The sequence below is a fragment of the Thermobia domestica genome, chromosome 4, assembly GCF_964235325.1.
Source record: "Thermobia domestica chromosome 4, izTheDome1.hap1.1, whole genome shotgun sequence".
Taxonomy (NCBI): Eukaryota; Metazoa; Arthropoda; class Insecta; order Zygentoma; family Lepismatidae; genus Thermobia; species Thermobia domestica.
In genome coordinates, this window is record NC_137457.1 from 29,662,741 (window position 1) to 29,688,091 (window position 25,351).

The 25,351-nt window shown below is 39.1% G+C and overlaps 1 protein-coding gene across 3 annotated transcripts in view; it reads right to left on the reverse strand.

Annotated features, from left to right (window-relative positions):
• tapas (tudor domain-containing protein 7 tapas) overlaps positions 1 to 25,351 on the reverse strand; it is a 112,975-nt gene that overhangs the window by 23,100 nt on the left and 64,524 nt on the right. For all 3 annotated transcript variants that reach the window (XM_081755387.1, XM_081755386.1, XM_081755388.1), the window contains 2 exons: positions 19,002 to 19,177; positions 1,372 to 1,475 (listed from right to left, as the gene is read on the reverse strand). In XM_081755387.1, coding sequence (XP_081611513.1) covers positions 1,372 to 1,475; positions 19,002 to 19,177 — 280 coding nt within the window. The remainder of the gene's footprint in view (positions 1 to 1,371; positions 1,476 to 19,001; positions 19,178 to 25,351) is intronic.

Consider the following 25,351-nt stretch of genomic DNA (forward strand, 5'->3'; position numbering starts at 1 on the left):
TGTTGCCAATCTCATTACTTTTCTCACACCTTGTGTGGTCATTGGGCTTCTACTAATTCAACAGCAAATCACCAAGTTATTTAGAGGAACTTATATTTTATCTGTAATATTTATTTCTGTTGTATACAAGAGGAAACTTTTATAATAAAAGGTGATGGGGAAGTTCAAACTCTCGTGCACTATCTTTTAGCTCTACCTTAAAAAACAGAATCTTTACATCAGGGTTGGCTGGTTTAAACCAAAAAAAACGAATGTTTGTAAAAGTGTAAGTGTTCGTAAAATCTTGATGAACACACATTTGTGGGTTACTGCGTGTCACTCCCGCATATTATTCGTATTATATTCAGACCTAAATTCTCCATTCATTACTCAAAGAGATTATACTACAAAAGCAATTTTTTTATAAGCTTATGAATGTTTCTTTTGCGATTTTTTTTATAGTTGTGTTATTGTTATGTAATTGCAATTAAAGAAAAATTCTAAATATTGTTTTGTTTTAATAATGTTTACTATTAATAAAATATATCGAAATACCGTATTTATTGGGGGGAGGGGGAGTCATACCCTACGAGAGGCATTTACTGAAATCAGAAGTATCTTTGATATCTATTTATGTATAAATAAGCCAGAGCAAAAGTGAACTCAAATAATTCTTATATATTTTTTTCACTTTTCTTAGTGATATGCAAATTAAGTCGTCGTATTTCTTTAACTTGGACTAATAAAAGTCGTAGTGAACTAACTTGGACTTAATTAGATCTTCTGTACTCTGCAGTATTTTGAAATTGTCCATTATAATTCTGTATAATGGTTTCACTTATGCAACTGTTTTATCTTTTTGTCCTTCTCAAATGACTCTTGACAGACAATTATATTAAAAGTATGTAAAGATCAGTATAGCGTATCAGGAGTCCTTCGTGAGTGAGCCGGCAGACCTATCGCATTTGTGGCCAGTAAGTCCCGGTTTCGAGTTCAAATGGAGGACAATTTGTTTCGGATGTAAGTCGAGAAATGGTTTCGACTTCGCTTTAAACTTAAGTGACCCCTTCCAGCATAACACGGTTGTTGCATAATAACACCAAGGTGAAACAAACTTATTTCTGTCCATATGTGATATAAATACATAGAGCAAATTATTTAAACCAAAAAAGCGTAGTTTAAACAAAAAAAAAAAAAGTTTTTGGTTTTTTTCAATAAAAATCATGGTTTTGCCAACCCTGCTTTACATACAGAATCCTTATTTTAATAATAACATAAGCAATTGTCTAAAATTCTCTCCAATACTACTTTAAAAAATCTTTAAAATTAGGAACATCTAATTTTCGAAATATGGGCTATAAATACCACAAAGTTTATAATCTAGCTACTTACTGTGAAATTTCCAGGATTTGCAGCCATTGTAACAAGAACGTCGAAGTAACTTCCAATTTCAGGAATAACTGGTGGAGGTAGTCCTCGATACGCAATCGTATCTCCTGTCCAAAAAGAATAAAACAAACCTCTGGTAAAGACAGTAAAAGAAACTTGCATTTATGAATGAATCTACTATGCTGGTAGCTGGTCAGGATTTTATTTCTTCATACATCAACTCAGTAATATTTTTTGCAGATTAATCCCCCCACCCCCCCCCCAAAAAAAAAAAACATATTTGAGGTTAAACTATTGTCAAATAGCAACAATACAGGGTGTATCAAAATGAACATCAGGATTTTAGTATTTATTACAATTAACTTACAATCATAAATAATGCATCAAATAAAAGCAACTCAAATACAGTAGTATTGTATGCATGCATGCACATGCACTGTTTCCTCTGTCCGCCGTTAGAAACCGCTAGTAGCAAAGATGGCAACTAAAGACTAAATCTGTAGTTACAGTGCAACCGTCTGTGTGGAGAGCTTTAAGAAGCAGCTTACAACTACGTCCTTATCGTTTAAAGTTGCTGCGAGCTCTAAAGCCTACAGACTACGGTTTACGTGCCAACATTACACACAAAATGTTGCTGCATGACGATAAATATTTTCTGGATCGTGTCTTTCGTTACTAATGAATCGACATTTCACCTGAGTGGTGATGTGAACATTTATAATGTTCGCATTTAGGATTGACTGATTGAAAGGGTTTATATGGGCGCGTCGACATCGAGGTCTTTTGCACCCTTCTCTGACAGGAAAAATGAAGTACCCAAGAACAAAAAAGCATAGTATCACAGATATAATAAAGTAAAAGCAAAGTCTGGAGTACGTAAAAGGTGTTCGGTCATTTATGAATTAAAATGTCTCAGCATTCAAGAAATGTGCAAACTCGATACACAAACACAAGGACGGGTTAGTACACAACAGCATGTTAATCTCTGCCGGGGCAGCTCGGCAATAGGTGCACACACGTGGGGCAGCCCATAATTAGTAATGAATATGACAGTGCAGTAAAGAAGATAAAAGCAAGGAAATGCTATGACAAGCATAAAACCACCATGAAAAACACAAACGGTAGATAAAAGCAGAAATAAATTAATTAAAAGAAATGTGAGAAATGCACTCACAGATCACGCAAGACGTGCAAAGGCTGCAAGTAGGTGTAAACTTGCCAGATCATCTGGACATCGTCTCCAAGCAAGGTAGACAGATCAGCTGGTAAGCCAAGGCGGGCTCGCTCAGGAGCAAGAGGAACACATTCCACAAGAATGTGGCGGATGGTCAGGAATGCACCACACTGGGTGCAGGAAGGCGGGTTCTGACGACGTAACAGGTAGCCATGGGTCAGATGGCTGTGCCCGATACGTAATCGTGCCAATCGTCGTTCTTCCAGTCTTGAAGGACGAGAACTCGTGGCCCAAACACCAAGTCGCGGCTTGACAGCATGCAATTTATTCTGAAGGTGCTCATCTCAGTTTGTCTGCCAGCGCTGAAGGAGAAGACGGTTGATTACAGGGCGAATATCAGAGCTGGGGAGCGGTGACGGATACTCAGGTCCTGTAAGGGCAGCTTCTTTGGCAACACGGTCAGCACGCTCGTTCCCTGGAATACCAGCATGGCCAGGCACCCAACAAAATTGGACATCGCAACCTGCAAGTCGTAAGGAATGGCAAGAGAGTAGAATTTGCTGAACTATAGGGTGCACACTTGACACATCCGTGAGACTATGTAAAGCGCTGCTGGAGTCAGAGCACAGGAGAACATGTCGGAGATGGCGTCGACGAATATAATGCAGAGTCTCCAGAATAGCAACCAATTCAGCAGTGAACACAGTGGAAGTAGGATGGAGCTTCAAGCCAGCGCTATGATCATCCGTGACGAAGGCACAGCCAACAGAATCTTCATGCTTCGAACCATCCGTGTAGAAGATAGCGTAGGTACGGTACGCATCCAGAAAAGAGAAGAATTCCTGACAAAATTGTTGATTGCTGGTAACAGACTTCTTAAATTGCGTTAGATGAAAGCTGACAACTGGTGGAAGAACTGTCCATGGAGGAATGGGCAGGAGGCCCAATGGATAGATGGAAGGGACATCGAGTCCAAGAGAAGCCCCAAGGTCTATAGCACGAATGCCAAAAGGCCGGGTAGCAGTAGGTCGTGCTTGATATCTGTCATAGCGAGCACCAACCTCAAGGGCAAAGGCCGAAGGATGGTCAGGTACGGCACGGATATGAATGTAATAGCGCAGGAGTAGGCAGTCCCGACGGTGGGAAAGAGATGGTTTATGAGCCTCGACATAGAGACTAGGAATAGGGCTAGTTCGGAAAGCTCCAAGCGCCAAACGAAGCCCAAGATGATGAACAGAATCCAGATGACGTAGGATGGAAGGTCGAGCAGAACCATATGCAACACAGCCATAATCCAATTGGGAGCGGATGAGGCTACGATATAGACGCAACATCACCACACGGTCAGCACCCCACGAAAGAAGGGACACCAAACGTAGTAAGTTCATGGAGCGGAGACAGCGGTACTTCAGGTCTCGAACGTGTACAGCCCAGGTAAGTCGTCGGTCAAACTCCAAGCCCAGAAAACGAACATGATCCACATAGGACAATCGAGAACAGCCAAGGAACAGCTCAGGATCATAGGCACAGTGACGAAGGCGACAAAAATGAACGCAGTGTGTTTTGGTGAGAGAAAAGCTGAAACCAGTAGTGGAAGACCATCGGTGAAGGCGGTTGAGCGCTAACTGCAACTGGCGAGTAACTGTACGGAGATCATGTGAGCGACAGTAGATAGTAAAGTCATCCACATAAAGCAGCCCATGAACAGAAGGGGAGAGCTGCGACATCACACTGTTCACTGCAACAGCAAACAATGACACTCAACACACTACCCTGTGGAACGCCATTCTCTTGTGGAAACGGAGCAGAAAGAGTAGCTCCAAGCTTGACTCTAAAAGAACGTTGTTGGAGAAAATTCTGGATGAAGAGAGCCAAGTGGCCACGTAAGCCTCAGAGATGGAGTTGCCGCAAAATGCCATATCGCCAAGCGGTGTCAAAGGCCTTTTCAAGGTCAAAGAAGATGGCTATGAGATGTTCTTGATGACAAAATGCATCCTGAATAGCACTTTTAAGGTGCGCCAAATGATAAGTAGTGGAACGGAAGCGCCGAAAGCCACACTGAAAGTTGGAAATGAGGCGATGGTGTTCAAGAAACCAGACTAAGCGGGTATTGATCATCTTCTCCAAAAGTTTACACAAACAGGTAGTCAAGGCAATCGGGCGGTAGCTCCCACTGGACGTGGCAGGTTTAGCAGGCTTCAAAATAGGAATAATGTATGCTTCACGCCAGGCGGCGGGGAAGGAGTCTTCAAGCGATTGTACTGGTCAAGAAGATGTTGCTTGCCATCGTCAGGCAGGTGCCTGAGCATAGCATAACAGATGCCATCAGGACCAGGTGCCGTGTCCTTCGTAGAATCCAAAACAGCAGCAAGTTCAGTAGTAGTAAAAGGCAGATTATAAGCTTCAGCGGTTGCGGAGCGGAACTGAAGTGGCGTACGTTCGGTGCGTTGTTTATAAGTGAGGAATCCAGCTGAGTAGTGAGTAGAGCTAGAGACATCCGCAAAATGACGACCTAATGCAGCAGCAATTCTGTCCTGATCAGTGACCATTACACCATCGATAATAAGGGATGGAACCGCAACGGAGGAAACATGTCCCTGTAGACGACGAATTTGCGACCAGACCGCTGTCATGGAACTGCCAGCAGTAAGAGAAGAAACATAAGTGCGCCAGCTATGACGCTTAGCTTGCTTAATCAGATAGCGGACTCGAGCACGAAGAAGACGAAATTGAGCCAAATTATCAGCTGTAGGAGCACGATGAAAAGTACGTAGTGCTCGACGTCGGGCCAGAATAGCGTCACGAATCTCCTCAGACCACCAGGGAACGGTGCATTTACACCGGGAACCAGCATAGATAGGAATAGTCGTGTGCAGCTGTCAGGATACTCTGCTGAAAGGCCTCACAATGACCATCAACAGTAAAACGAGGTTCTAAAGTGAAATGAAAAGTGGCGGAAAAATGATCCCAGTCTGCTCGACGTAGATTGTAGGCAGTGAACGGAGCAGAATGGATGAGCGGAAGACCATGCACAAGAATAGGAAAGTGGTCACTGCCATAGAGATCATCATGCACGCGCCAAGTAAGATGGGCACCAAGTTGTGGACTGCAAATGGAGAGGTCCAAATGAGAGCAGGTACCAGTAGCAGTAGTAAAATGTGTGGGACTGCCATCATTGAGGGGCAATGAGTTTGTGTTGTCAAGGAAAGTGGCAATCTCATGACCTCGCGGTTCAGTACGAGGAGAGCCCCACAGTGCATGGTAGGAGTTAAAGTCACCCACAAACAGAAATGGGGATGGAAGCTGTCTGGCAATTTGTTCAAGATCGACAGCAGTAAAGACGTCATGACGCGTAAGGTAGATACAACAAAAAGTAACAGGTTGTCTTAAGAAGACACGAACAGCTATAAGCTGGAAAGCACTATTCACATGGATGAGAGCAGAATGATAAGCATCAGAGACCCCGATTGCTACACCACCTGCTGCACGACCTGCAGTAAGCTGATCATGACGATATACAGTGTAACCAGAGAGAACTGAGTTGCTAGTAGAGGTAAAATGCGTTTCCTGAAGACAGAATATGGTAGGATGAAATAATGTCAATAACTGCTTAAATTCCTCGTAGTGAGTGGAATAGCCATTTAAATTCCATTGAAGAAGAGACATGTTCAACGAGCATCGAGAACAAGAAGCGAGGTACTGCGCTTGCCTTTTTCACGGCCTTCCACAAGGGTAAAATTATCGAGCTCCTCCTCCACCATATCATCCATAAGAGACTCGTCATCACTAGGTGGACTACGTGACGTATGCTTCTGTTTCTACGCCCCAGGTGGGCTAGAAGACTGGGTGCGTGAAGATTTCTTCGATGCCTTGGTAGAAGAAGCTGTGGAGGAGGGAGAGGCAGCCTTGGAAGCTTGAGCCTGGAGCTGTTTTTTCCGTTCCTTCTTAGTGAGGGGTTTGGTAGGAGGCTGGCTGTTTGACTGCTTCAAAAACTGGGTTATGGAGTGATTAGAGGCAGACGAGATAGAGCCAGCTGCCCGAGCGGCAGGAGGCTGAGAAGCAGGAATTGACTTAACGATTCGTGGAGGCGAATGATCATTCAATGGAAGCTTAGGCTGCGAAGCGGATGATGATCGGTGCTTCGTGCGGGATAGTCCTGGGTTCACAGAAGCAGTGGTACGGGACGCCTTGGAAGAGACTGGCGCACTGGGAACCTCAACGTCAGTCTGGGTAGCAGAATTGACTGAGTACCTTGTGATCTGCTGGTCTTTAGAAGGGAAGAGAAACTGGTGCCGAATGTAACTTTTAGCTGTAGCCTTCGTTTAGCCTCAGCTGCGGAGATCTTCTCGATTACCATCAGTTCACGGATCATCTTCTCAGCCATAAAATTAGGACAGTCACGTGACCAAGCTGGGTGGCCACCTTTACAATTAGCGCACTTCGATGGGGCCGCACACGGGGCCGGACCATGAGCTGCGGAACTACAATTGCCACAGATGGCAGAGGCATGACAAGAAGGGGCTGAGTGGCCAAAATGTTGGCAGTTAAAGCACCGTAAGGGTAGTGGTATGTACGGGCGGACCTTCGAACCGTGATAAGCAACGTTCAAATGCGTTGGAAAGGCAGGTAGAGCGAAAGTTATGATATAGGAATCCGTGGGCTGTACTGTACCATTTCTCTTCGTAGTAATTCGATGGACGTCTGTCACATGGCTATCCGTAAGTTCGGCACATATTTCCGCCTCTGGTAACTCTCTCAAATCGAAGCATGTGATGAGTCCTTTTCTAGTATTTAACTGCCGATGAGGCTCAACCAGAATAGGAACAGGTCCTAGCTGAGTACTAGCTAAAAGTAGTTGAGATTGTTTTTCTGATGTCGTTTGAACAAGTAGCGTCCCATTTCGTAATTTACGAATATGTCCAGGAGGAAACGTTCCTGTGGCTATATGATGAAGCTGACGAACTATAAAGGGTGACAATTTACTTAAGGGGATGTCTACCCATTTGCAAGTGTTTCAGGATCCCTATAAGATAACACGTAGATATTTCAATGTGAATATTTAACAAGATATTGCACTTACCGTCTCAAAATTTTCCATGATATTTTCCAAGAGCAATACCTATATGTTCATGGTTTCTGTTTTTGATTTAATGCCCCAGATCAATTTAGATTAATTATAATGTATACTTCCGTTTACACTTGGCAACGTAGAGGATAGAATTTCTCCAGGGATTGAGAGCTCTCTGCTGAACCTCTAGCCCTAATAGTCTTCGCGTCACGTGGTAGTGATTTATGAGCGCTTCTGGCTAAAAACAAATGTTGTCTGTTTCTTCCTTTTTTTTTTTTTTTTTTTTTTTTTTTTGTCAAAAACTTGTTTTGGGCAGCTTTGTCCTCAGTTTTGTCCACTGCCTCAAGTAATGACATTTGATTGTTTTGACTTATGAAGATATAATGCTATGTATTCTGTTGAAGTATGACTAAGAACTAGTCCTTTCAATAATTTTTTTTCATTCTTTCTTCTCCATAAATGTAATAAATGTTTGCGAAATCGTAGCTAGATGGTTTTCTTTAATGATATATGCTAACCTCACACACTGTCCTGTATGAATGAATGTGTGTCTGAATGATAAATTTAGTTTTTAAGTTGTAGTAGTGATACTGTTTAGTTGTATTAACATTTATAATATATGTGTCATGATTTATGATATGTGTTAGAGTTAATAACCAAGGTCATGAAGGACCGATACTAACTGATTTAAATCGGCTCTAGGAGAGAGGGCAAAATAGCAGGATGAGCCTGAACACGACGTCTTCTGTCAGAGAAGTTGAAATTCCTATTGATGCAATGCATAAATATATTAAGTTGATAACTTTGATTTTTTTCCCCTTCCTTTCTTCGGCTAATTCATATGTGTGGTCGATCTCAGAATATGGAGTTCAGAGACTGGATAGTTAATATTTACCATTCAGGATTACCTTACAACCAATTAAATTCCATTTTCACCTAGCTTGGGCTGGGTTTGGGCAACTCCCTCTTGTGCAGTCGCCTGGACCCAGATCTGTCTATTAGTCTAAAATCTAAACTCAGCAATACAGCCCATAGGGGCCTGGACATGCCAGCTGGTAAACATTCACAACCTAGAAGATCGTGATCAGTGCAATGACATCAAACAATCCTTTCGTCTTTCTTGGCCAGAGATCGCTACCACTTTATTCGGATAGTTCTCCATTTCTTTCACGATGTTGACTTAACTTCGGAAGTTGTGAGCTTACACTGGCAATCGAATCCTATTCTACGTACAATGGAGACACAATAAAACGAGATTCAGCTAAGAAAAAACTCCTAAATAGTCATTAGTAGGAAAAGAAGCTGAGTACTATTCAGGAATGAATTGTTGATCATCTCTTAGGGGGTGGATATTTTCGAGAAAATGTACGCATGGAAAATAATAATAATAATAATAATAATAATAATAATAATAATAATAATAATAATAATAATAATAATAATAATAATAATAACACAGCTACACAAAAAGAATAAAAGTTCTGTGCACTGGACCCCAGGGTATTGATTCGATGTATTTTGGTACCCAGAATCCAAATTTCGAAACCCCAGGACGATTGACCGTGATATTTTTTTAAATGGGCGATAGACATAAGCAAACGTAAAACAGCACTTACGTTCTTCGCCCATAAAACAAAGTTGACACGGTCAAATCGTCCTGGAGTTTCGAAATTTGGGTTCTGGGTACCAAAATACATCGAATCAATACCCTGGGGTCCAGTGCACAGAACTTTTATTTATTTTGTGTGGTTGTGTAATAATAATAATACTGTATAAGGAAAAGGAATGAAGACGTACTAAAGGAAGCTAATGAAGGACGACAGATCATGAAGATAATAGAAAAAAAAAAGAAACAGCATGCTTGGACATCTTATTCGGCACTCCGATTGGATCACCGTGTTGATAGGGGAAAAGGCAGAAGGAAAACCAGGAAGTGGAAGATCAAGGATAGAAAAATCTATAAGTTTTACGTCCCACACTTATGCCTGGTAGGTTAAAGGAGCTAGTGATGTTGAGAAAAGAAGGAAATGCTGGAATGCAGAAAGTGGAAAGAAACGTGAGAACCCCGAGAAAACCCCCACACATGCTGTTTGTCCTCCACAAAGTTCACTTGGTGCGAGCTGAGATCGAACTAAGGACGCTTGCATTAGAGGTGAACGCTCTACCACTGACCCACCACGGCCCGATCAGGGATAGATGCAGTTACGAAGAAGAGACCTTATGAAATTATAAAACAGCTCTCCCAGGGGAGAGAAAAGTTTTAAAATTTCCTTCTTGCGCATCAACCTATGATTGAAGTGAGAAAGATTATTATTATTATTATTATTATTATTATTATTATTATATCGAGAATGTACTTCTGAGTTTCCTCCTTAAAAAATACACACACTATTTCCAATTATGGTTATCCTACTTTTTACAAATTTGTCTTTTTTTTCCTCTGTCTTTCATTCCCATCATGCGATGGGTGGGCCATAGAAGGTGACGCCTTTTCTGTGGCCAGAGTGATCAAATTTGTCTAATTCAATATTGGTTTAAATAGTATTAGTTTTCAAGCTACATATATGAGTTCTTTGACTAACTGAATAGTGCACGCCCCTTCTGGCTCACTCGCCACTATTTAACATTAAATTTCAGATGCCTCGATATACTTGCATAAGTTTATTATTTCTAAAATAAACATTACGTAAAAGGTTATTCAAATTGATATCAAGTTTTTCTGACATTTGTATATTACGCATATCTTTCTTAATTTGCATTACTCACATTACCCCAGAGAACGAACAAATTTTAGAGTTCTGGTTTGAACTTCTCTTACAATAATAAGCAAATATACGAGGAACAAATTTACCATTATTGACGATGCGGAGGGGAGGAGATTTTCTGGACTAGGAAGGAATGTGTGTGGGTGCAGAGCAGAGGTCTGCACGGGCCGGAATTTTCAGCCCGGGCCCGGCCTGTGAATTTACAATGTGAGGTCCGACCCGAGTCCAAAATATGTCTTAGCATTTAGGCCCGAGCCCGGACTGAGCTCTGTGATAATCAAATGAGCCCGAAATAAGCCCGAATTGCAGAAACTTAATTATTAATGTAAAATTGTATTTTTATTTACAGCAATTCGAGGTTTGATTTTGCAGTTGTGTTTTAAAAGTCCTCCAGAAAGAACGGTGCAATTTGTATCGTTTTACACTATATTTACAAAGTTAGGCCCGAAAAAGTCCGAGAAATATGGTTGTATATTTAAAAATTCACAGCCCGAACCCAGGGGCGTCATTTAGGAGGACAGGGAGAGGCATTTGCCCCCCTCCCGAGTTCGAGATTTATATAATTTTATCAATAGCATAGTAGTAAATCAGTGAAAACGCGAAATTTTACATATATCAAGGGGTCTTGGCCCCCCAAGCCAAATCTGAAATGACGCTACTGCCCGAACCCCTCCCGGGCCCGAAGTGATACATTCTTTGTAGGCCCGAGCACGTGCAGACCTCTAGTGCAGAGGCGTTTCAAGTGGTGGGCGACTGCCCACGGCCTTGCATCTTGAGGGAGCTCGCAAAGACCAACGAGCCTAAATCGATTTAGCACTTACTTTTGTCGATGCAACAATAGAAACAAATATGAATTCGGACTTAATTACAGAAAAACAATACGCTTCAAACTAACTTTTCATCTATTCGTATATATTAGATCGCTAGCATACGCGACAGGCGGCGAGTTTATTTTAAAATTGCAATAATGAATGTGTATAAGTCTTTATCGTTGAGATGAATTGTTTTCGATAAATTTTATTATAATTAGCAATTTTTAAAAAAGGGGGCAGGAAGGACTCGTAAACCTTATTCGCCTTCTGTGCAGATGGTATGGTAAAAATCAATACTGGATAATGAAAGTGTAAGTGTAAAGGCTAATATGGAACAGAGAAACAAAAGAGAACTTCTTCAGAAGGGAATTGGGAGGGGAGGGGATGAGAGTACAATGCTGTGACACTTAAAATGCGTCTTGATTTGCATACTTCAACAAACTTTTCTTATTAGATTACGCAATTTCTAGTTTCTTACTCCGATTATTCAAAGTATTCAAATGTTCTCGGAGGGAGTGACCGCCCCTCCCTTTAATCCGTCCGTGGTGTCATTCAGTTTGGCTTTTCGCTACTAATTCAAAGTGCTTTCCGAAACAAGTTGTCTTCTTGTGACAGCAGGGGGTGGAAGAAACAAACAAACCGTGAAAGGAAGAAAGAAGAGGTTTTGGGCTCTTCCAGTCCAGACCATTCTAACCACTGAGAAGTGAGAATCACAACGTGATTTTTCTGGTAAGAGCGTCCTTTTAAAAGCAGCTAACAAGCAAACAGATGGTCAGCCCTCTCCCCTCTGCAGCATACTTTTTATTCTCTGTTGCCAAACTTACTGAAGAATATATTGCAATTAATCTAACGCATGTAACGTAAATTGGAGACCGTGGTTAGATTTATATGGGTCTTGTGTATTTGTATTAGAAATTTCAAGTTATTACCTGCAATACTTTGTTAGAAATTACCATATTAAATTTTACATGTTATCAAATGGAGAGTTAGAAACCTAAGCGGAGATGGTAGAAGATCCCCTTAAGGCTCCAACTGTGTCAGTTGATCTGTCTTTGATAATTAACCCTTTTAAATTCTTGCCTTTTTCGGCGTTTTTCTTGAGTCTCAGATAAGCAGCGACAGTGTCATCCCTATTTATCCAAGGATCATTGTTTATACCTCGTTTTTCTCAGAATGGAACAGCCTTTCAAACGGTACCACTTACATGTCCCTATAATATTCCAGAAGGGAATTATTTTAGGGAAAATCGGGATTTTTTTTCCAAAAAAAACTTCTTCAAAGTTTGGGGCCCCCTGAGGCTCTACCGGGTCTGCGCACAAACCTCCAAAAATTTGGAAAAATACTACGTAGTGTACTTATTACTTGTGACAAATTCAAATTTCCTGTCTTGAATAGTAAGAACGGTAAATTTTTTTACCCATGTTTAGAGAGCATAAAAAAAAACGCCCAAAATTTCCCTAACATGCACCCTACAAATTTTTTAAAAATTCTGGCACACCCCTAATGATCGTAAAATTATGGTTCGTACGTCGTTTTGTTCAGAATGAAGTAGCCTTTCAGATGGTATCACCCGCATGTCCCTCGGATATTCCTGAGGAGGAAAAAATTGAGGAAAATAGGGATTTTTGCTGAAAAAATCCCTTTTTTCCGGTTTGGAGCCCTCTGGCGCGGCCCTGGGTAAACATAGAGATCCAAAAATCACTTTGAAAAATACTACGTACTGTACTAATTGCTTGTGCCAAATGCCAATCTCCTATCTTCAACAGTAAGGACGGGAAAAATATTTTCCTCTTCTGCGAATATTCCCCGAGTGTCCCAGAATACCCTATATAAATTTCAAAGATTTCTTGACATTTCCCTAATTATCGTAGGATCACGATTCATATACCATTCTCTTCAGAATAGAGCAGGCTTCCAGATTGTAGTACCCTCATGTCCCTCGGACGTCCCTAAGGAGGGAAAAATTGAGTAAATTGGGATTTTTGCTGAAAAATCCCTTTTTTCTAGTTTTGGGGCCCTCTGGTGCGGGCCTGGGTAAACATAGAGATCTGGAAATCACTTTCGAAAATACTACGTAGTGTCCTAATTACTTGTGTTAAACACCAATTTCCTATCTTCAATACTAAGGACGGGGCGGGAAAAAATTTCCCTCTTTTGCGAATATTTCCGAAATTTCCCAAGGATACTTTACAAACTTCAAAAATTTTCTGACACGTCCCAAATTATCGTAGGATGATGATACATACGTCGTTCTCTTTAGAATGGAGTAGGCTTATAGATGGGATCACCCACATGTCCCTAGGACGTTCCTAAGGAGGTTACATATGAGGAAAATAGGGATTTTTGCAGAAAAAATCCCTTTTTCTTCGTTTTGAGACTCTCTGGCGCGGCCCAGGGTTAACATAGAAATCTGGAAATCACTTTAAAAAATATTACTTATGGTACTAATTACTAGTGCCAAATACCAGTCTTCTATCTTCAATACTAAGGGCGGGAAAAATATTTTCCTCTTCTGCGAATATTTCCAAAATTTCGCAAGGATACTATACAAACTTCAAAAATTTCCTGACACGTCCCTAATTATCATAGAATGATGATTCATACATCGTTCCCTTCAGAATCGAGTAGGCTTTCAGAAAGTACCACTCAAATGTCCCTATCATGTAGCTGAGCGGAGCAAGAATCGCGAAAGCGGGATTTTTGGTCAAAAAATATCCCTTTTTTACCCTTTTGTCCCTCTGAACCCCCCTTCTATGTTAACGAAGAGATCCGAAAAAATTGTCATAAAAACTAATTGGTCCACTGATTGTCTAGGGAAAATGTTAGGATTCTAGGATTAAAGAGAAGCTCACCAAAAAATGTTGAAATTAGACTTCAGTAAACAAAGGGAATTTGTAAAATGATGATGTCATATACCCATAAATTCTGACGCTCGGAAGCGTATAGACCCTTCCAAGGCTTTCTTGAATGCCTCCTCTCTTGGAAAATTACAAAAAACCGGAACTAAATAGCATTCTTAGTTCTCTTTTAATCGAATCTTTAAGACACTACAATATCGGTCGAAAACGACCGAAAAAACTGAAAAGGGTTAAATATCTTGGTGCAAGACCAAGCTTTTCCTCTCTCTCTCTCTCTCTCTATCCTGGGTGGGTGGTTGATGCGAAGCCATAACTGAAGAAAGCCCAAAATCCTCTCAGCTTCCCCGTCGTGGTTCGAAGCGGCCAACGGGGCTGGCAGGTCCTACCTGCATGACCCTTGTCAGCAAGCTAAGCTGTAACACCAAGTCAAAATGACAAGGAGGCAGAACCACTTGCACCGCCGACTGATGGGTACTTTTGAGAGGACCCACGTCCCACCGTGTAAGGGGAGGGACCAATGGTTCATTGGAGATTTCCGCACCGCAGACTCCCAGCATTCCCTTTCAGGGCATCACTTCTTCCGGTCCTGCTGGGTGCGCATGCGCTGCACTCCTCCGTCCCACGGCCCCGGGTCCAGCGTCATCCAAGAAAATCCAAAAGCAAAACCAGTCCATAGCAAGGTTGTCTTCTAGAAAGAGCAGTCCATATCCGAGGCTCATATTTTAACGACGCTCGATCGCAGGTTTTAAATGCCGGGTGATCGGCCCGGCACAACCCCCAACCTGGAGGACCAGTGGCTGATTGCAGTTCCGAAGAACTGGGCGATGGGGTGTTCGCATTTAGGAGTCAGCACATCCCCACGAAATTGTTCAGTCACAACGAGATTCCCCTAAATTTACTGTGTTTTGTGCCGTATCCTGGTGGGAAAGTTATGGGCCTTTCTCGACTATCGACTCGATGTGTGCCGTGTAACGAATGGTGCTCACATTGAAACACTTGCAGCAGAAACTGTGTGAATTGCTCTTTCATATGATGTATTATTATAATTGTACGTTAAAATAAATACTACAAAGCCTAAAACCACGATATTCATTTTGAAACACCCTGTACTCTACGCTTTATATACACACCCTCTCATACCTCCAGAATGTGAGGTGTATATAATCTGTCATACCACAAATGTGAGGTTTTTAACTTCAATATTTTTCTAGATTTGACCCAAAAACCTGTTAACTCAAAACACATTTCATGTATGAGATATGGATAGCCATCGTTAGTGTTACCGTTACCCGTGATGTTAACGGATTGATTACAACGGATTAACGAACCCGACCAACATAATTGCTCTAGATGTTTAATACAAAGAAAGAGAACTCAAAAATTTGCTTTTGTTCAGAGTTGTTGTGCGGAGTAACAGAGCAACGGAAGTACGAACATTACAATTTTATAAGGCGCACTAGCGTGGTCCTAATAAATACGAGGTCAATTTGAAAAAAGAAAGAAAAAGGCCGTTTAGTTATCAATGACATACCCTCGCAGATACAGAACTTTTATTATACTCATTAGAAAAGTAAAACATTACATTACTTTTCAACGTATTCACCATTCGAATTCAGGGGGAAGATATATATATGTATATCTTCCCCCTGGGAATGAAGCCACCTGCTAACAGAATTGTGAATCACATTGTCATTGTCGAAGCGGTGCGACGCATACAACGTCCAAAACAGGTTTCAGATCTGAGAACCGTATACTTTATTTTTAATTTTTCAACTTTGCGAATGTTTGAAAATAGTTTATTTTTACCATCAAATATCTCAGGAAGGACAGAAGTAAAAAATCCAAATTTGCACGAAACAGACGATAGTTGTGGAGTAATAAGTGAGTAAAATTGCATCACTGAGACTTGAGTAGTTACTGAGTTATAAGTTGTTGCAGTGATGTGAAATTCACGACTTTAAAAACTGAACAGATGTGCAGGTTTTGTGTTGATATAGTATCTCAGGCATACAATTTATCTATGTTTCATCAGAAGTGCAGTCAAACAGCAAGAAACTCGAGACTTGCTACTTGTAAAAGTAATACCAGATCATATCATAGATTTGTACCTCTGACGAAAACACAAATCAGATGTTATGAATACTCACAATCAGATTAATTTAGATTGCAGTAATTCAGTACTTCCAGAACGTAGTATGTTGTCATTTGCATCTAATGATACCGTAGACTGTATTTATGACAGAAATGGTGAATGGGGGGAATTGAAGACATCAGTCAGGAAAATAACTATCTCTTTTATAACTTTTTCCATCCCCATGGCCCAAGAACCTCTTTCAAATTATACACGAATGACAAAGTGTGGGTGTCAATCACTGAAGTTCGCCGGAAACTCACACCCACAGAATTCACAACTGCTACAGGTCGTACTTTTAATTATTAGTGCCAAACTCTGTATACAAATTACTCAACTATTTACCTCACTCATGTCTTAACAGTAGCGCTGTAGGTAGAAAAGATATCACACACAACTTCGTTTTTTGTATAGATATGATTCATAAATTATGCATACTTTACCCATTTAACATTACTGTCGTGTTATTTTGACTTTTGCTACAAAGTTTATATTTACTTCAACGGCGCTTAATGATATTAAGTCCCAGTGAAGAAAAACTTTATAACTCAGAAACTACTTGAGTCTCAGTGATGTAATTTTACCCACTTGTTACTGCACAACTATCGTCTATTTTGTGCAAATTTGAGATTTTTCACTTCTGTCCTTCCTGAGATATTTGATGGTGAAAATACACGATTTTCGAAAATTCGCAATGTTTAAATATTTTCAAAAAATCAAGTATATAGTTCTCAAATCTGAAACTTGTTTAGAACGTTGCCTATTTCGTAGACAAAGATTTGAAGGTGAGCCTCATTTATTTCGTTTCAAAATATACATTCCAAAATGGTCATTTTTAGGTTTCCAACCTCAATGTTCAGAGCTTCTTTTCTCGACGTTCTGAAGCACGTTCATTCCATTGTTTCGTATGGTTTTGGTTTGGACTCATTATCTTTAAAACCTGAAAAGTTACTGCGTTTAACGGAATGCACTAAAAAGTTCAAAATGCGCTCAGGCGCCTACACAAAATGGCCACTACGACAAAACCTGCCCGGCTAAAAAATAAATGAATACCAGTTTTCAACTCCCTAAATGTGGTACAAACTTAGGTTAAAAATTAATAAATTAAATTTTGTCAGCAACTATCATTGGTCGATTTCGTTTGGATTGACTCTGAAGCGTTTAGTTTCAGTTGTTATAGCGCACGGGTGAACTGCAACAGAACCTTCTCTTTCCACTCGTCACTGTCTACTGAACTACTGCACACAGCGCCACACGGCTGAGGTCGCTCTTCCCGGTCATTTCTTGCACATGCGCAAACGGAGTTTTTTTCTTTCCGAATTGCTCTCGTAAATTGCTGTCAAACGAACTAGAGTCCCTTTTCTTATCAAAAGACCCATGCTCCCTTTGTAAAGCTCTCGGAATCAATACTTTCTCTCAAGTTACAATTAAGTCTCTCAATAATCACCACAGTGCCAATTGCAGCCTATGCTTCACTTCCATTCCGGTAACACACCAGTTTTCGTTTCTACAAATACGTATCTCTTTTTTTTTTTTTTTTTTTTTTTTAAAGAAAAAGCAAAAAATAAGAGTCGGTGGTGGCGTAGTTGGTAAGATACCTACTTACCAACTAGACGAGTCGTGTCTCTTACCCAGCAGGAATGAAAAAAAAAATTGGCCTACCCTCGTACCAATACGCGGCTCACTCAAGGGTGGATCACGCCTCCGAAAACAATACCAGTGTCACGTGTGTACTACATGAAGGATACTGGTTTGTATTGCATGTTTTCTCAATATTGAAACTGGTACTTAGTGTCTATCAGTTTGAACTACTATCTGGCGAATTGCTTGATGGATTTGTAGAGTAATGCTAATGGTTGAAAGTTAATCTATGACGCTGCTACATAGTGAAAATTTCGGTTCCTCGTAGTAGCTAAAGGATGTTACAGCATTTTCGCTCTATTTTGATCTGTAAAATAGTACTCTGCAGTTCGGGATGCTATTTTTAGAACAATCTATATATATCCTGAGGAACGATGTATTAAAATGCTGTGTTTCTGTTTAGAACTTTTAATTACTCTTTTGAGCAGCGAGAATATGAGATTTGGATCAAAATTGAACAAATTAACACGTATAATAGGAATACATCTGCTGATAACTACACAAATCCTACACCATTATAAATACAGGGTGTCCGAGAAGTCCTTCCCTGATTACAGAAATTGATAACTCAGGCTAGAAATAAGATAGAAATATACATAAACTGGTGTTGAATTGTTTACAAACTATAAAAGTTTTGGTCACATCAGTACACTTCCACATGAGCACCCTTGGTAGCACGTAGCACATCTAGGCGATATTCAATTTCCATCCACACATTAGCCAACATCACTGGAGGGATCGATGCAACGACTGTGGTTATTCGTTGCTTCAGGGTTTCAAGATCTGGTACACGTGTTCGGTAGACCTCATCCTTGACATAACCCCATAAAAAGAAGTCTAATGGGGTTATGTCAGGAGAGCGTGGAGGCCAAGCTGTTGGTCCATCACGACCAATCCATCGCCCAGGAAATGTCCTATCGAGATAGGCACGGACTTGGTAACAAAAAAAAACAAAAAAAAATTGAGACTTGGTAAAAGAGAACAAACCTAACACAGACAAAAACTTTTATAGTTTGTAAACAATTCAACACCAGTTTCATATTTCTATCTTATTTCTAGCCTGAGTTATCAATTTCTGTAATCAGGGAAGGACTTCTCGGACACCCTGTATAAAATCTATCAAAAGAATATTTATGAGCATAAAACAATTTAAGAAATAAATACTATCAGTAAAATGATCTTACCGTAAGGAACATTATCAGCTCCAGAACCACTAGACCTTGAGCTGCAACGAGAAAAGTTTCCAGGCTCTGAAGAAACCCCTGTAGAACTTCCACAACTAGATACACGTTCTAATTTCTTCCTAATTCGTTTGTTGTTGTTGCTGTCACCCGAAGCCAACTTCGATGACACAACAGGACTAGAAGCAAAAAAATAAAAATTTTGCCATGATTGTATGTTACGATAAAAGTGTGATTTTTGTTCTCGTAATGTTGAACAATGTAGAATGTAAGTTACGAGTGCAGTAACATAAAATCAACAGGATACTAATATAATGGGATATTTTCATTCGTTAATTCATTAATTGTTGATAAGGACTGAAGAAGGAAGGCATTTTTATGTCAAACAAAAGTAAAAATCTTACCTACTTATTAACGAGCAGTAATATATGGTATAATTATTAAGTACTTAATAATGTAATTTGCATTTCATATGGACTACTTTGTGTATTTAAATAATTAATATTTTTTCTGAACAGAGTATATTAACATAAGTCGTAACAGTTTCAATAACTTAAAGTGTAATAAGTAAAAAAAGGACATTAAGTTATTGAAACTGTTACGGCTTATTCTAATTTTAATAAAAAAGTATATACTTTGGTCAGAAAAGTATTAATTACACTAGTTAACAAAGGTGTTGTTACATAAAAGGAAATACCTGTTCTTAAAGGAACTTTTTGCGTTGAATTCGAATATGCACTCAGTTTTTCTCCATCACGTATGATTTTCCCGTAACAGAGGGATTTTCGGGAAAATCCCTCAAAATTTCCCTTTTCGTTTATTTTACACCCCAAGATCTTGTCCCCTTGCATATACTAACATAGAAATTATACCTAAGTATACTTTGATTCATATTTAACAAACCCTCCAAGTTTCGTAATAATCGCTTTATTCTTTCTAGAGAAATAAATATGTTTGTATGTATACTGTGTGTACTGTTTATTGCACCTTATAGTAATACTTTCAGATCTCTTAAGTTGAGGTAAAACGTTTTGCTTTATTACCACAAACACATATATAAAATATAATACAATATAATTTACAAGTGTAACAATTTACAATAAACAATAATACAAATGTACCATGAAAAGACAATCAAAACTATCACAATATATGAAACTTCCATTGGGTTACAAAAACGTACACTACTTCCTTCTTTTGTAAGAAATGTTGCATTCTCTAACAAGACCCCAACAATAGTCCCCCATCATTGAAGGATCCCATCGTCCCTGGTACCTTTTCTCCATTGCCATTATATCTTGGTGGAATCTTTTCCCCTGTTCGTCGCTGAGAGCACCTAGGTTAGCGGGAAAGAAGCTGAGGTGGGAGTGCAAAAAGTGGATTTTTAAAGACATCCTACAACCCAACTCTTTGTATTTCTGTATCATGTCCTGTACGATTTCTATGTAACTCTCAGCTTTGTTATTGCCCAGAAAGTTGCGCACAACACACTTAAATGCTGTCCAGGCAGCTAGCTCAGCACTGTTTAACTTGCTGTCAAAGCTATCATCAAGCATTAATTTCCTAATTTGGGGACCAATAAACACTCCCGCTGAAATCTTAGCATCACCCAGGTTAGGGGACTTATCTCGCAAATACTTGAAACTTTCACCAGATGTGTCCATGGCTTTGACAAAGTTTTTCATAAGTCCTAACTTGATATGAAGTGGCGGTAGTAATATCTTATTAGGATCTACCAAAGGAGCGTATTTGACGTTGCATTCTCCAGGTACGTAATTCACTCTAGGTTCCCATTCCTTCACTTCATAATGTTTGTCCTCAGCTCGGCTATCCCATAAACATAAAAAACATTGGTACTTCGTGTAACCGCACTGCAGTCCTAATAAAATACCAACTACCTTGAGATCACAACATATTTGCCAACAATGGTCCTTGTAATTTTAAGATTTAGCAAAGTTGACATGGTGTCATAGGATTCCTTAATCTTCACTGAGTGCGCAAGTGGTATAGGTTTTTTTTATTTCCATTATGTAAAAGGACAGCTTTAAGGCTGACCTTTGACGCGTCGATAAATAACCTCCATTCTTCTGGAACGTAAGGAATTCCTAGCTCCGCCATCAACCCATTTATATCCGTACATACGCACACATTATCTTGCATTGAGAAATAGCTTGAAAATTGAACATGCCTTTTCCTGTACACTGATATGTTCGTTTCTGCATCCAATAAGTTCCACTGCTGGAGCCCTGATCCCAGAAGTACCGCCTCTTGTTTTGTCAGGTGCAAATCACGGACTAGGTCATTAAGTTCACATTGCCGGATGAAATGTGGCTCGCGAACACAGTCAGGGATGAACGTTGGATCCTTAAATGTACATGTTGATGTCGATGGTTCATCAAGGTCATGATCATCATCAGAGTCTTTTGGCCATATCTCTTCCCAGTTGGTAGGGGGCTCGGGAAGTGGAAGTTCTTTTGCATTCTGTTACATTTGAAAACAAATATTGATAACCATTTCATGAACAAAACGAAAAAACTTGGAGAATTGTATATATATGTATTAAGATATACATATACTGTACGTTTTAAAAAAAAATATACGTTGGAAGTACATTCTATTTTTATACACGTTTCTAATTTACAGAGAGCAATACAAGTGTGTTGTTGACTATTGTAAATATTCATTTTTATGTCTGTGTTTGTAGTAATAAAGCAAATCGTTTTTACCCCAACTCAGGAGATCTGAAAGCATTACTATCAGGTGCAATAAACAGTGCACACAGTATACATACAAATATATTTATTTCTCTAGGAAGAACAAAGCGATTTTTACGAAACTTTTAGGGTTTATTAAATATAAATCAAGGTATACTTAGGTATAATTTCTATGTTACTATATGTAAGGGGACAGGAGCTAGGGGAATAAAATATCTGAAAAAGGGAAATTTTTAAAGGGAATTTCCTGAAAATCCCTCTGTTACGGGAAAACTGTACGTGATGGAGAGAAACCGAGTGCATATTCGAATTCAGCGCAAAAAGTTCCTTTAAGATCAGGTGATTTTTCTCATGTAACAAACAAAAAGTTTAAATTTGTTAACTAGTGTTATTTAAGTAATAGTTCCAGAGTGAAGATGGATGAAGACTGTTTTGTACTACAAATGAGGAATCCTATATTTGGCTTTGATAACCCCAACACGTCGATAATAATAATAATAATAATAATAATAATAATAATAATAATAATAATAATGAGGAGGAGAAGGACCACTATTCCCCAACGAAAAATAGTTTCTAATGTTCGTTTTAATATTGGAATGTTTCTAGGTAAAGTTTTCATTTCTCCTTCTCAATTCAGTACTTCTAAACGTTACAGCCACTCTTACATTTTATTATCTTTCTTTTCCGAAAATATTGTAAATGTTAAAATAATAGTAATAATAATAAAAAAAACTCATGTTTGCAAATCGTTAATAGTATCAAATCCTATGTTCTGAAATAATATTTTCAATTAGTTCCTTTTTATTTTGTTCTACGGTGTGTAAAGTTAATTCTGACACCATAAACCGATGATATTTAAAGCAATAGTTCGATACAGAGGTCTGTTTCATCGGAGCAAAAATGTCTCCCCGAATACTTCCGAGTTTCCTTATCTTATATATTTCTTTGTTACATACTCCGCATGTGCTCCCATTTTGTTATATACTTTGTTCCCTCACCTTTCTATTGCATTTTGTCATGCCTACATTATTTGATGCTGTACAAGGTGATATCGAAAAGTTTCGAGATCAGTTCTGTAACTCGCCAACACGGCATCACAGAGCAGCAGCATAGTCACATGTAAATGAAGAAGTCTTCAACTGGTGATAATTTGACAACATATGTTACCATGTCTGCAATTTCATCATTGACGTAAGTTAGAACAAAGAGAACGTGAAATTCTGCGTTAAATTAACAAATCTAGCACAGAGACGCTTGGAGGGTGTCTAGCAAATTTTTCTCAACAATTTCCCGACTTTTCCATATTTTTCCTGATCTATCCGTAAGAAAAAATCGAAGTTAAGAAAGGTTAAAATGTAATGAAAAAGTGTGCAAAATCTTACCTGATAAAGTTTCTCCTTATTCATGGATGCAATGAAGTAATCTAATCACGCAATTTCTTTATCTCCTCTTCTATGGTACCGACTACTTATGACAACCGATTTACGATTTTCTGTTTCTTTGCTTCAAGTTCCTTTAGTCTATGTTGTGTTCTTGTTTCAGAGGCTCTGCGATCTTTTTTTGAAATTACTTTCCTGTGGTATTCGGCTGCTTTGAATCGCACGGATGCATTTCTCATTGATAGTTTTATCTGTTTTGGAATAGACAGGGCCTGTACGCCACTAGCTACATTGACAGCATCATATACTACACACTGCGCCACTAGAGAATTCTCTGACAAATTTTCTGCTATTATTTCTTGTTTACGGAAAAAACCCTTTCTAAGCCTGCATTACCATGGGAAAGAATTAGGCACATCTTCACTATCTTGCAGAGATATACCGTATTTGCGCGAATATAGGCTGCACATTTTTCTCTGCATTTTGACTTGAAAAATCATAGTTCGGCCTATAATTGAGATTTATCCCCCCAGACCATAAATCATCAGTTTCAAAATGACACTTACATGTATTATTTTGCAGCCTTCAATTTGAATCATTTCAGTTATAACGGCATATCCAAATTTTCTGTTTTAAAATACAAAATCAAGCAAAGCTTTTTTCATCAACATCAAATTTGCATCCAGCTTCCCACTTTCCTTATTTCTTTGCATAGTTGATAACTTTGAAGTTTAAATTTCGCTGTGTAACTAGTACGCTCCTTTCTCGTCGATATTTTTAGGCATATATTTTTAGGTATTTTTAGGCTATGTTACGAGTAAATATCGAGATTTTTCCGGCTGGCCATATAAATACCATAGTTAGCTTAAAAGAAAAAAAAAAGAAAAAAGAAAGAATAAAAATACTCCAGTGATGTTTCTGCTCGCTTAAATTCACAACCTCGTTTGGTCGTTGCTCAGAAAAGCAACCACAAACGTATGTGGGTTACGTTGGTTCAAGTGAACTTGTATTTGTTCTCTATATGCGTTCCCCTGGACGGGTCGAACATCAAAAATTGTTATTAATCAAAAATTAAGTAACAATTCCTAACAAACAACAACAACAACAAAAAAAAAAAAAAAAAAAAAAAACCTCAATGTTCAAGAAAGTGAATTCCTCTCTCGTTAACAGTGTTGTAATTAGTAAAATACTGCACGTTGCGTGGCGCCTACTGTTTTCGTATGTCAGGATACTAGCCTATGCCTTTGCGTGTTAAGTAACTGTGCGTCATTTGGATTCTCCATTATTAAAATTTTGGGATAATTATTGTGTAGCTGCAAGCGCATTAATGTGAACCAGTTTAAATCATCATTTGTGAAGCCTATTGTGAACCCTTGCATCCAACAAGGAACTCAACGCTTGGATCATAACGACCCCAAAGAAGTTGACTGGTCGAAAATTATTGTGAGTATAACAGTTTAAACCATTAGTCACGCCACGCAGTCACCTCAAATAATAATTCGAGAACGGCCGTAAATTTCATAACACCGAAAGTTGTTTGTTTGTAACTTTGATGTATTCTAAATGTAGTATAATCCGTGCTAACATGTTATACATTTTAAATCAGGTTTTATTATTTGTGCATGTAATTGATTTCTTATTTGTTGTTCATGCTTAGTTTAATTACTTTTTACTTTACGATACTTATATTCTCATCTACCGTGTCCCAGCTCCGGATCTGACGAGAATGTAAGTATTGGTGAACCCGTGATTCGCCGTGACGTAGCTGGGCAAACCAAAAGAGAGAGAAAAGCAAATTACGTAGAGGGAAAAAAAAATTAAAAGCGAGTGTCATATACATGTTACAGAAAATCCTAACCACGACGAATACTACGGTTTTAACTCAGAAACTAAATGATCAACTTTTCTCGAATAAACCAACTTTGAACTTGACGAATACACTGTCGTTTAAATTAAGTCACTTCACCAAACCTCTCAATACGCAAAACCGGTCCCGTTGGTGATGAGTCACTTTTAATTATGCGACAGTTAAAGGAAAGGGAGAGAGGTGCAACTCAAAGTACTGTCTAAGTGAACTTTATCGTAAATTTAGTAGTGTGGTCTATATTCGAGATTTACTTTTTTCTATAATCTCGTGTCAAAAGTTTAAGTGCGGCCTATATTCGCGCAAATACGGTACATCATTTGGTGATATGACTCATCCAAAAGTTATCAAGTCTGTGTTCACTTGTTTTATAAGACTATTTTCTCTCGCACA